This window comes from Zonotrichia leucophrys, chromosome 4 (genome assembly GCF_028769735.1).
Source record: "Zonotrichia leucophrys gambelii isolate GWCS_2022_RI chromosome 4, RI_Zleu_2.0, whole genome shotgun sequence".
Lineage (NCBI taxonomy): Eukaryota > Metazoa > Chordata > Aves > Passeriformes > Passerellidae > Zonotrichia > Zonotrichia leucophrys.
In genome coordinates, this window is record NC_088173.1 from 59,441,437 (window position 1) to 59,454,332 (window position 12,896).

Here is a 12,896-nt window from a genome sequence, read left to right on the forward strand (position 1 = left end):
CACCAAAAAACCACCAAAAAACCAAACAAAAATCCCCATCCCCATAACAACACAAATCACAAGCCAGGCACTAGAGAAATCTTACACTGAGAATGTAGTAAAAGATTCTTAATTTTCTCCTAAATCTAAATAACACCGTAAATAAGGGCTTCCCCATATTTATCAGTCAAGGCAACTAACAGATGTTAGGATTGTAGAAAAACAGGTTTCAAGGGATGTTTTGAGGTCAGTCATGTACTCCATATTCTGGCTCAAATTACCACTAAATCAGATCAAGTGCCCCACTGTTACATCCAATAAAAGCCTGAAAACCTCACAGGATGCAGATTTCACCATCACACATTCAGTTTTCTTTCCTACCACTGGATAAATTATCTTTTCTTCCTTAACACTACTTGAAAGTAAACAGGAAACATATTAGCTACCATGGACTCCTCCTATATGAAAGGCCTTTTCAAGAGGGAAATGAAGGAAGAGCACAAGGTAAGAAATTACAGAAATTGTAATTTCTGTAATAGTAATAGTTATACATTACACACATTACAAAGATAGCCTCTTTGGCTCTCTGTGGTGTACATTTTTTGTGGGCAAATCAAACAAATACTTACAACTGAATTTTTACATTTCCCAGTACCACCCAATGGGTCAGGCTGGAAGGGACTACAGTGGGTCATTTGACCCAACCTCCCTGCCACGTGCAGTCATCCTAGAGTACATGGAGCAGGATTGTGTCCGGGTGGTTCTTGAGTATCTCCAGTATGATAGACTCCTGGGAAAGCTGTTCTATCTCCTGTCACCTGCACAGTAAAAAAGTTCTTCCTCATGTTCAGGTGGAACTTCTCTGCATCAGTTTCTGCCTGTTCCCTCTTGTCCTGTTGCTCAGCCCCACTAAGCAGAGCCCGGCTCCATCTCCTGTCACCCTCCCTCAGGTACTGACAGACATTGATGAGCTCCCCTCCCAGCTGTGTCTTCTCAAGGCTGAACAGGCCCAGCTCCCTCAGCCTGTCCTCACAACAGAGCTGTTCCAGTCCCTTCAGCATCTTTGTCCCCCTCCTCTGGGCCTGTTCCAGGAGCTCCATGTCTCTCTGGTACTGAGGAGCCCAAAACTGGACACAGAACTCCAGATGAGCTTCACCAGGGCTGAGCAGAGGGGCAGGATCACCTCCCTCAGCCTGCTGGCAATGCTCTCCCTAATGCACCCCAGGTACCACTGGCCCTCCTGGCCACAAGGGCACTGCTGGCTCATGGACACTTGGTGTCCACCAGGAGCCCCAGGTCCTTCTCTACAGAGCTGCTTTGCAGCAGGTCAGTGCCAGCCTGTGCTGGTGCTTGGGGCTACGCTTCCCCTGGTGCAAGATCCTTTGCACTTGTCTTTGCTGAATTTCAAATTAATATGAAAACAAAATGGAGATTAAAATACTTAGCATCTTTTTGCAGAGACACTTTTATTACCACTTAAGACATGTGTTAAAATTTTTGACCTGATTACTCTTATTTGCATACTTTTTCCTGTAAGACTAGATGTAGACATAGCATAGTCATTTTCTGCTCTAATTAACATACATTTCACTTTCCAGTAAAATTGAACTTCTATTTTGGTAAATTTATCACCCTCTTTACAAAACAATACATTAGCAAATTCACATTATCATAAATTAACACATCTGTAAATATTATTATTTATTAAAACTATGACTTACTATGTCTATCTGGGGCCACCATTTTTAAAGCACTTGCTCATTGTTTTATTTGCTGCTTGTAAGCCCCAAAACTATATCCCTTTCAATAGTAACACAGAAGAATTACCTGATGTGGATGAGGTCAAGTGATAACATGTTTGAGTAAAATGATGACCTGAAGTGCAACAAGTTGCCACTACAAATACCATGTCCCCAAATTTACCAGAAAAATTAATACAATGACAGAAACTATGCATCAATATCTACATTTTCATTAAAATTTTCAAGACCTGAACAGAAGAAAAAAGGTGAGTATGTTAACAAATTAATTATAAAGTTGTCAGTATTGATTAAAATTCAATCAATTATTATGCAGATACATGTTCCTGACATATTCCTCTGATTTATTTTTCTAAAGGCCTTATTTAAATATATCACAGAATCACTAGGTTGGAAGAGACCTTCAAGATCATCCCAGCCCTAACACCTCAACTAAACCACGTCATCGAGTGCCACATCCAGTCTTTTTTTAAAAAGTGCCACATCCAGCGATGGTGACTCCACTACCTCCTCAGAGAGACCATTCCAGTACTTTATCACTCTTTCCATGACAAACTTTTTTCCTAAGATCCAACCTAAACTTCCCTAGCTGCAGCTTGAGACTGTGCCCTCTGGTTCTGCCAGCTGCTGCCTGGAGAAAGAGACCAACCCCACCTGACTGCAAACACCTCTCAGGGAGCTGTAGAGAGGGATAAGGGCACCCCTGAGTCTCCTTTTCTCCAGGCTGAGCACACCCAGCTCCCTCAGGGGTTCCTCACAGGGTTTGTGTTCCCAGCCCCTCTCCAGCCCCGCTGCCTCCTCTGGATGCACTCGAGGGTCCCAAGGTCCTTCCCAAACTGAGGGGCCAGAGCTGGGCACAGCACTCAAGGTGAGGCCTCACCAGTGCTGAGCACAGGGGCAGGATGCCCTCCCTGCTCCTGCTGCCACACTGTTCCTGACACAGGCCAGGATGCCCTTGGCCTTCTTGGTCCCCAGGGCTCCCTGCTGGCTCATCACAACACATCTATAATCTCTACCTGAAAGCCACTACAGTGAAATGGCAAATGTTTTTCCTATCAAGTGTAACATAACAAGGAATGAACAAAGAAACATGAAATGCATACAGAATCTCTGCCCTAGTAAGCAGTAAAGTGACAATCATACTGTCTGGATTAACTATTCAAATACTGAGAATTTATTCCTGTTATCTCCATTTCATCTCTTAAATTGAATGTGGGAAAGGAACTTATCTACAAAGCACAAAACACTCATAAGGAAACAAGGGAAAGTATAAGCAAGAAAATGTCAAAAAACGCAATTTTCAAGGCATGCAAGTTCTTACAATGAACAGCAGGAAAATAATTCGAAACTACTTAACCATGTGAATGTTTAAAATAGTTACTGTGACTTTCAACTGTTTTTCCTTTTAATACTGATTATCTATTTCAGTTTGAAAAACTATTTTAATTACAATAGTAGTTTCTGTCCAAGGTCACAAAACATTTAAAGAGAAAAAATTTACTGTGGCTAAATATCTATGTCTGTTAAACAAGTTGTGCATGTACAAAAGGAAAAAAAAAAAAGAAAATATCATTTCTAATTAGTGTAGCACACTTGTCAACCCTCCACTTCTAATGAAGACACTTGGCCATTATTAAGCTTTTGCTGATGAATTAACTCCTACAATAGTGCACAATAAAGAATGTTCTCATTCTGATGAGACTACCACACCCTCTAAAATACTGATATCCCAGCTCACTTCAAATGCTGAAAACTTGATGCCAGCCTTGCTGCTTTCTTTTCCTTTTCATGAAAGAAGATATTAAAATAATCTAAAAAAAACCTTACAAATGACAGAAGTTAAATGGAAGAAAGCTGCATTCTTATGATTTTAAAGAAAATTAAGATTTGGATTAATGAAGAAAACTTAAATCATCATCTCAAACTAACTAGAGTTTCAAGTGTTTCCTGTCTGAAAACTGTAATGAGTTTCAACAAATAACAACCATCAGCAGATGCCTTTATTACCTCATCAAATGCCATCACTGCTGATAACCTTGCTTCTTGGGAACAGCAACTTACTTCTACAATCAAGTTCATCTGCCAGTGAAAAGATGCTTTCTTCTGGTACATGGGAGAGGGAATGGTAGAAGTGTTTGAATTTATTTAGGTCAGGTGACTGGGGTTGGAGCCTTTGAGTTTTAGAGGAAGAATAAAATACTTTTAATTCCCTGAAGCCAAAAGCTGTTTGGAACTCTTCCTAGATGCTGTGAGATGATTATGAAGCTGGCTACTTTCCCAGTCAAATGGCCTAGAAAAATCCTTATCTCTAAAGTTTATGCTTGCTCCCAGGTAGATCAACCTGCCAATCCTGACCTTCTACCAGCTGGAAAAAGGCTGACTGTACGAGAAGCTACAATGCTGCTTCTTATCTCATAGGCAATGTATCATCTGTAAGGAAAGTGAAAACAGGAAGCAAAAGATATCCAAGAAGTTACTCCCATCAGACTCACTCCCATCCCCTGTACCTTTGGCATATAGCAAAGCTGTGAAGTAAGCAGTAAAACTCTCGAAATAAATGTCAACAACAAATCTTTAATAAATCAAGTCTCTCTTAGGGGCTGTAATACATATGCTTCTCCTGCAAATATACTTTGCAACTGTTCAATAAATGGTTTGATACTGAAGAAATTAAAGATATAATTTTCTTTACAACAGAGTGTTTGCATAATGAAACAAAAAACATTTTGAAAGCAATTCCAGCCATCACAGCATTCCAGTAAAATTCTCACTGAAACTGCCCTCTCACCTGCAGGTGAGATTATCCCTTTTTTGCTGTTATGTTATTTATACTGTTGAATAATTAATTCATCCATATTCATATGTTAACTCTTCAATCACAAAAAAGACATCAAAATAAAGAACAGATCCCTTATTTAAGACATTCTGTTCTTAAAATTATTAATGAAACAAACAGTATACGACTTGATTTTTAAAGTGAAAATAGCTTTTCAAGAAATACTTACAATCTTTCAAGAAGGTGTAATCCAGAGAAGGAACCATTCTTCAACTCTGTTATTTTATTGTTACTCAAAATCCTGAAAATCAAACCAATTGAGAACAATGTATTATAATTTTGGTAACTTTTTTTTTTTGCTACAGCTTACACTTCTTTTGTAACTCTTTTTGTTTAACAGCCTGTACAAACTGCCTGGCTCATTTTCTTGAGGTGTGTACAACAGCACTGCTTAAATATGACAAAGGAGAAAAAGAAGGTTTTGTATGTCATCTGCTTTAAGTACCATGCAAGCTTACATATATAACATCGCAAAGGAAGAACACCCATCTAGGATTATCCTAATAAGACCCAGAAGTGGTGAGGTAGAAATTAAGCATTAAAGAACAAATCACTACATTCAACATTCTTGTCTTCTATACCCATTTTAGTTTTCCAAACCAAGCAGCATCTTGCCTTCTCCCCACTTCCTCTGCTCCCCTTTTTAGCCACACACACACATGCACTTCTCCCAGACTGTACTACCTTTCCCAGCCATCCTTCACACATTCATCCTATTCCTCAATGCAATCTTTTTAAAACGTCTGCAAATAAGCTCAGCAAGCATTCATCTATCCTTTCTTCTCCTAAAGGACAACCCAACCACAAATTCCTTCTTCCTTTGGAATAACTGGATCAGGTCTATCTTGCCAAGCACCCTCTCCTCCAATCACAGCCATCTGCACACATCACAGCAGATGCTAATTATCCTCAAGGTAGGAAATTCTTTGTATGGCTGCTATTTCCTTACTTAGAAGGATCTGCTTTCTATACAACCACATAGCTCTCTGTTGGACAAAAAACCAAACCAAAACAAAATAACCTGTTTTCCTTTTGAATCATGTCAAATTTTGGCCTCTACAATACTCCTTACAAAAGGGTTTGCAGTACAACTCTCCAATCCATAAAAAATGCTTCATTTCACTTGTTCTGAAAACACCTCCTGCCAGCTTTATTTAATGTTCCCCACTTCTGAAAAGAGAAACACACAGTAATCAATCCACTTACCCTCTTTTTGCTATGTGCAATTAGGTACAAAACTAGATGTCTTTTTTCCATGTGTAAAATCCATGTTTTACGTAATTATTCTTTACATAAAAGCCATTTGTGCCACTTAATAATTTCTGAGTTCCTTCCATCTTTATTACACTGAAAAAATTGTGAGGTAAAACCACTAGACCTGAAATAGTGCACAACACACAGACAAGTCACAGTTCTACATACTGGAGTAACGACGTTGTTTCCTACAATTTCCCTAGCAATTCTTAACATATAATCTGCCTTTATCACTTATGCTAAGAATCTAAGATTTCTAGTCACCTCAATGCCCATCATCTTATATAAGACAGCAGAGGTTTAGTCCCCAATAAATTTTTCAATTTTTTACAGTGCTGCTGCTGCCATTTTATTGCCCAATTACTTTCAAAAACTTCTTCCAAAATTCTTCACTTTATCCTCATCCTTATTACATCAATCAACTCACTCAACTATGTCTACCCCTTACTCACACTGTTTTACAGGTCATTAGGAAGTAAGTTGTGCATTACAATTCTCTATGACTCCACTCCACTGAGAAGGATTTAGTTCCACACCCTCTTCTTATCCTTTAGCAAGTCAGCTGCTCATCTGATCATCCTCCATTTAAGACTGACGTACTTTTTCCATCAAATGCCTTTGGCAAGGGACAGACACACCTTTTAGAAAAGCATGCTTCATTATAACAGCTAGATGAACTTTGTAAATATTTTGCTGACTCTGAAAAGCTCCAAAGGAGGTGAGGAAGAGCTTCTCATTACAGGAGATGTAAATTTTCCATGGTACCTTTATCCAGGTATCCAATATATTTATTATAAGTTCTACTGATTTTTCAACACAAACATCAGACTTGGAACCATGCAAATGGTGATGCAATTTTAAAACTAAGCATTTGCTATCCTCCAGTCCTCAAAATCATGTTCATTCTAAGCAAGACTTCAGAAATTTCATCCCCAAGTTCTTCTAAAAGCTCTTCAGCTTTAGAAGAATCATCTTGTCCTGGAAATTTATTCACTGTCAGATTGTTGCACAACTTCTGCTACAGTCACCTCAATTTCAGACAGATTCTCTATCAAATGCATCCTTCATATCCAACACATCCCCACAGTTCTTCACTTACACCAATTACATCTTCAGGCTCGATAACCTAAAGGTGCCACACTATGAGATTTCTTTCCAGTCCACTACATCTTTCAGATGTCCTTTAAAACAACCATAAACCAAACACACACACACATATCCCCCTCTTTCCTCCAGTGCATAAAATTTACTATATAATGACAAGGAATAATACTTCAAAACATACAATGAAGAAGATAAAACTAAAATACAGATCTAGCAATCTACAAAAACAGCATCATTTTGACAAAGCTGTATATTATATTAAGTAGTTTTCTCCAGGTTTCCCAAAGATTACCTCAAGTCTCTATAGTTTGGACAAACAAAGAGCCGGCATTTATTGTCAAAAATTCTGGCTCTGACAATTTCTCTTTCTCATCTCACAAAGTCAAGACAGCTGAACAAACTGTTTGAAAATCCTTTCATTTCCAGCCTGATGGTAAGAAGGTTTGAAAATTCTTAAAGTTAACCTTAAATCATTCAAGAAAGGTAATGTGTTCTGATGCTAAAATGAGGAGAGTCCATTCCTTTTTCTCACCTTCCAATCATACCATGTATTTCTGCAGCTCATGTCAACCCATCCCTGGTGCCCACTGCTCCACGAGCTGCAAATGTTAAACCACACATTTATCCAGGGTAACTCCCAGGAGATTGATTTATGTGTCAACTACACAAGTGTGATCAACCTAGTATCCTACACAGGTAATACCAGGTGAAGACTGATCGCAGGAATGGTGGAAAGGAAGAAGGGGGAAAAAAAAGTATCCTGAGAAATTGCTATTGTATTGCTATAATGCCTGTAACACCTACTAGAGTGTCAGTGAAGAGCATTTGCTCTTGTGAAAACATAGTTCTGTAGTCCAATACATTGGGCTACCTCACAGGAAGAAAATAAGGAAATTTTTCCCTTGCCCGCAGCTGCGATAAACTAGATGAACAAAAGAACCAGTGCTGGTTTTTAAAAACACATAGGAACCAAGGAAGCACAGGCACTCTTAAAAAATGTATATGTATTTCAATAACTCTTTCCATCAAGAATGGCACAACTTTTAACACAAAACCACTAAATACATTTGCAAGAGTGCAAGCTTGGTAGTAATAATAATAAACATCATCTACAAATTGGAATGCCCACAAAACTAGTAAAATTTAACCTGAAGCATTAAAATTACATATCCTAAAGTCTCTGAACCTACTTCCTCTTCTACTCAAAGAGAAAAAGGTTTCAACCTAAATAATAAGTATTATTTGTAAAAATGGCAGGTACTGGGTACATTCACCAGAAAACCAAATAAAGTACACCTCTATTTCAACATCCTTTCTGGTTTCAGAAATGTATGCATGAAGAAAAATAGTAATAATATATAAAGAAGTAAATGAAGAAGCTTATAAAAAATCATTAATAGTTAATGCAAACTGAACATAAGGCATAACAGCAGCAGCAAGAAAAAAATGCATACCAATTCCACACTTCAGGATAAATTAAGGAAAAAAAACACCTGATATTCACAAGCATACATTGATCTAAGTCAACACAAGCAAGCAAATTACAATCCTCGGTAGCACAGAAATTAAATTGTATCTTAGTTACAATTTACTTCATCTAAAGATTTATTGATATACCTGTGTTTTTCCAGAAAAATAAGTTGTTCAAAATGGAGCTGGAACCACTTCAAAAATAGCTATAACTGACTGAACTAAATTTAAACTAAATAAAAATAACAGTTCTGTAAGAAAAAAAAAGTTTTCTGACATTGCCTATAAAATAACAGGTCTAATGTAGATGCCTTTGAATATCTGGGTACAAGGTAAATTTCTCTCTTGAGTGTGATTTACAAATTACAGTCAGACTGATTAAGTATTTTCTCTGCAGAGGCTGTTACTTGATCAACCATAAAGGTTTAGTACAATAAATGATAGATTTTACAACACTCCATATAACTTAAAACACTTCATCACCCAAAAATGTTGTGTAATCTTAAAAAAATGCAGTTTAAAGCTTGCTATTAATATATAGTCTATACATTATTTGAAGTATTAAGAGATGTGGCACAAGAAGACAAAATGTAATAAAGCATCCACCTGAAAGCAGATGTTTTATAGTCACTTTCAGTTTCTGTGCATTAATGTACAATGAAATGATGGACTATTATGTACCACTTAGGCACAGGATATTATTTGTGATCAATAATAATTCTAAGTTACTAGTATAAGATCATAATTTTTCCAAAGAGCCAAGTAATTCTGAAAATATGCTAACTTTTCCATCATTAAGAAGTCTAAAGAGAAAACAGTAGAGAGCCACCATTGAGCTGAGAGCTGCACCCATCCCCATCTTATTCAACTCTAACAAATTACTTTGAAACATAAATGATGTCACTGAAGATTCACAAGGGAAGGGGTTTCCACAGCCCAATGCCACTGTTGCTCCATATTTCCTATGAGTGCCATATGGGATTTTTGTTTTCTTTTAAATAATCAACAACACCTCATTGGAACAAACACATTTTGCTTGTCCAACACTTATATATCAGAAAATAAAATGTGAAACTAATGCAGGCAATGATAGTTCCTGTGTTAAAAAAAACATGGCCATGGGAATTAAGACTAAAAAACCTGGAAGAACAAGCAGCTGAAAAGTAGGTTCTAGAAAAATTATGGACAACTCAAGTTACCTTGCAACAAAGCATTTCCCTCTTTCTCTGAGCAGATGATCGGAGAGACCAAGAGTCAATGTACCTCAAGAAAAGTACCAAACCCCTCAAACCCCCTTAACTCTCCCCAGCTTTTCACCTATTCCAAGAACATTGCTGAAATGTTTCTTTGTTGAATATAGCTTGGATCAAAAGCCCATTTTCCATTTTGCTCCACAAACTGGCAGACAACTTTGAAAAAACTGCAAAGAAACTCAACTATGACTATTAACTTATTGGCTAGACCTTTAGCAGTAGATGCTCAGCATGCAAAACATAAATGCAGCCAAACCCAAAGTCTGCTCTTTGTACTATGAGGAATTTTAGCAATAGGTACCAAAGATGGTGTCCTAACTTCCCTTTCTCATACAGAGGGAGAATAAAATCACTGCTGGATCCATTTCCATCATTAGAATGCACTGAGTAGAAAAAGTTTTGTTCTGTGAAACCATTCTGGCTTGTCAGCTGTAAAACAACTATCACTAAGCAGTGAATTAGGCTGTAATTTAGAATGCATCTCCTAACATCACAAATGAATCCTAATCCAAAGAATATAATTAAAACACACACACATCCATTAACACTATTACCAAATAGTCAAAATGACCACCAAGAAGCCTGTATGAAGCATAACTGTTAGCTGAACACTGAAGTAACTTCCAAAACACATTTTAAAAGACTCAAATGGAGAGCCAGGAAACAGACAATAAATCAGATCAATTCATGGTGACTGCATACTCTAGGGACTGGGAAAGTGGCCACCAGCAAGAGTCAGATTAAAATAACCATCTGCAAACAACCAAGAAAAATGCTTTCTGCTGAAAGTTGTGAACATGGAAAAAGAAACATTTCTCAATGTTTTTCTTCTAGAAACTGTGAATTAACAAGGATATAAGCCCAGTATTTTACAACAGTTAGTATTTTGCCTTCTAGTGAGTTACTGGTATCAAAGCAAAAGAAACCTTGAAACCTAAACTGAACAGAACACAAACAGTATTTGCTTAATAGTAACTCTGAAATGAAAGCACTCCATAAGCTTTTTACAGAGAAAGATCTATTATTAATTCCAAAACTCTAACAAAAGGAGACAGTATTTTCCAATTCAACAAAACCATTATAATTAAGGAAGCTTAGCAATGAAATATTTGCAAAATAGAAGTTTGCAACAGATAAAAGATTTCCTGCAATATTTCATTATTATGCGTATTAAACGATATTAAAATTGTAAACTAAACCCCTCAGAAGTAATGAAATTACAGAATTAAAACTGTGTCTACTTATACTGCTCCATTTTTAACTGGTAATGTGCTACATTTATATAATCTAATGAGGAATCTTTATTTTTCCTACACAATCCCTGGATTTTTCAAGCAGTGATGCCCACTATGCAGTGCTGTTAAAAATTTTTTTTCTTGATATTCAGTTTGCAGCAACACACTTCATTTATTGCTTTTCATTAAAAACAAACTGCTCTTAAGGACAGAAATTATTTCTAGGGAAAAACACTGCCAATCACTGGAGCAACACAGCAAGTTTTCTAAGTTTTAATAGTACCAAATAAAAATCATCTTAGAAAAGGACAAAACAGAGGGGCAAAACAGAATGTGAGAATGAGCAGCAACACTGCTGAAAATCATACTAATTCTAAAATAAATTCTTGTGAAATTACAAAATTACCAACCAAATTTTGCTTTCTTTCTTGTATTTATGCCAGGTTCAAAAGCCTACCATGGAGAAAATTCAGAGGACACAGCTACACCCTATTTCTTCCAACATTAACTCTGTGTTGCCATTTTTAAAGCAACCAGAAAGCATCAGAAGTCAAAGCCTTGTGACCACTTCATTCTAGAAAGATTCCTCCAAGTTCTCTCCCCACTGGTTAGATCTGTAGCACCTGCATTATTTTAAGATATCATGATCAACTTTTTCTGTAGTAACTGTCTTGGTTTACAAACTTCTGCTCCCTCCTGATTTTCCCACTTAGCCAGCAGCTCTGTAAGTTTTAGGATTACCACTGATTTGTAGTTCAGTGCAAGTTCACCTGACTCCAAAAAAATCCATCCTCACATGCAAGAATAACTTTCTTCTCACAAAACACCACACATGGATACCTTGCCAGCCACTTCCAACTTTACCTGCTATGGCAAATAAATTAATAAATTCTCTGTGTCATATCACAGTAGCACTAATTAGAACATAGACTGTCACACCCAGTCTCACATGCGTTCACATTTCCTACCAGGTGTACCTGCTCTCTATGAAAGTGCTTTGTCTAGACACGTTAACAAGCACTTCCTGTCAGCTGCTGGCACACAAAGATACATTTACAAAAATTTATATCCTAATCCTACAGAAGTAAACAGTTTTTGGATAGCTTAGCTCCCTGAACTGACTAGGCATGGAGCCAGACAAATGCTAGTACTGCAGCCAGGGAGGGGAGGGAAAAACACAAACATCCACACAGCCATAGACTGGGAGGCGAAGGTATGAACACACCAGCTCCAGTTTAGGCTACACTTTTACCGACAGCTGGATGCTGATGCAACATTCCCCACACAGGGGGAGATCTCCTCAGCCCTTGCATCTCATCATCCCTGTGTCAGAAGCAGAAGAGAAGGTTGAAGGAGATCTGCAGCACACAGCCATAAGTCAGGTCACTGCAACCCATAGAAGCATCAAGGAGTCAATCAGCACACAAATTAAGAGAACTGCTTAAAGTTCCTGTTAACACCAGACACTGTTATCCTGAAAAAACAGTCCGAGAATTGGAATAGGCTGTCCGGAATGTCTGACAGGACACTTTTAGAAACCTAAGTGTATCTTGCAAAAACTCTGCCTGATAATCAGTTTCAAGGTAAAATAAATCATGGGAAAGCTAATAAGGACCTCTTGTATCTGACAGGAACAGCTCAGGTGGAAACAGCACATCATGTGCACAGCACCAGAAGAACTTTCCTGGATTGTGTTATATCCCCACTATTCCTCATATGACCCATCTCTCTTACTGGCATAGAGATGTCAATCATCTCTAGTGATTTTGGGGGTAGCTGCTGAATTTCCAAGAATGTTGTTGATCCCACATCAAGCCAGTTTACATTCAGCCTTCAGTACCTTGTCTGCTCTGCCTTCACTCCCTGTTAAGTTTTCCGGGTTCCCACCTCCATAACTGACATACCAATTCGAGGAAACCCAGACTTCAATCCCAATTCCCAGCAATAGCCTCTATCTCTTATTCCAGTCCTTCTGCATTTATTCACTCTAGACTCTAACCTCCCT

General features: G+C 37.8%; 1 protein-coding gene across 1 annotated transcript in view; it reads right to left on the reverse strand.

Moving 5' to 3' along the window:
- ADGRA3 (adhesion G protein-coupled receptor A3) overlaps positions 1 to 12,896 on the reverse strand; it is a 54,707-nt gene that overhangs the window by 35,100 nt on the left and 6,711 nt on the right. Inside the window, exon 2 of the mRNA XM_064711885.1 lies at positions 4,745 to 4,816. Coding sequence (XP_064567955.1) covers positions 4,745 to 4,816 — 72 coding nt within the window. The remainder of the gene's footprint in view (positions 1 to 4,744; positions 4,817 to 12,896) is intronic.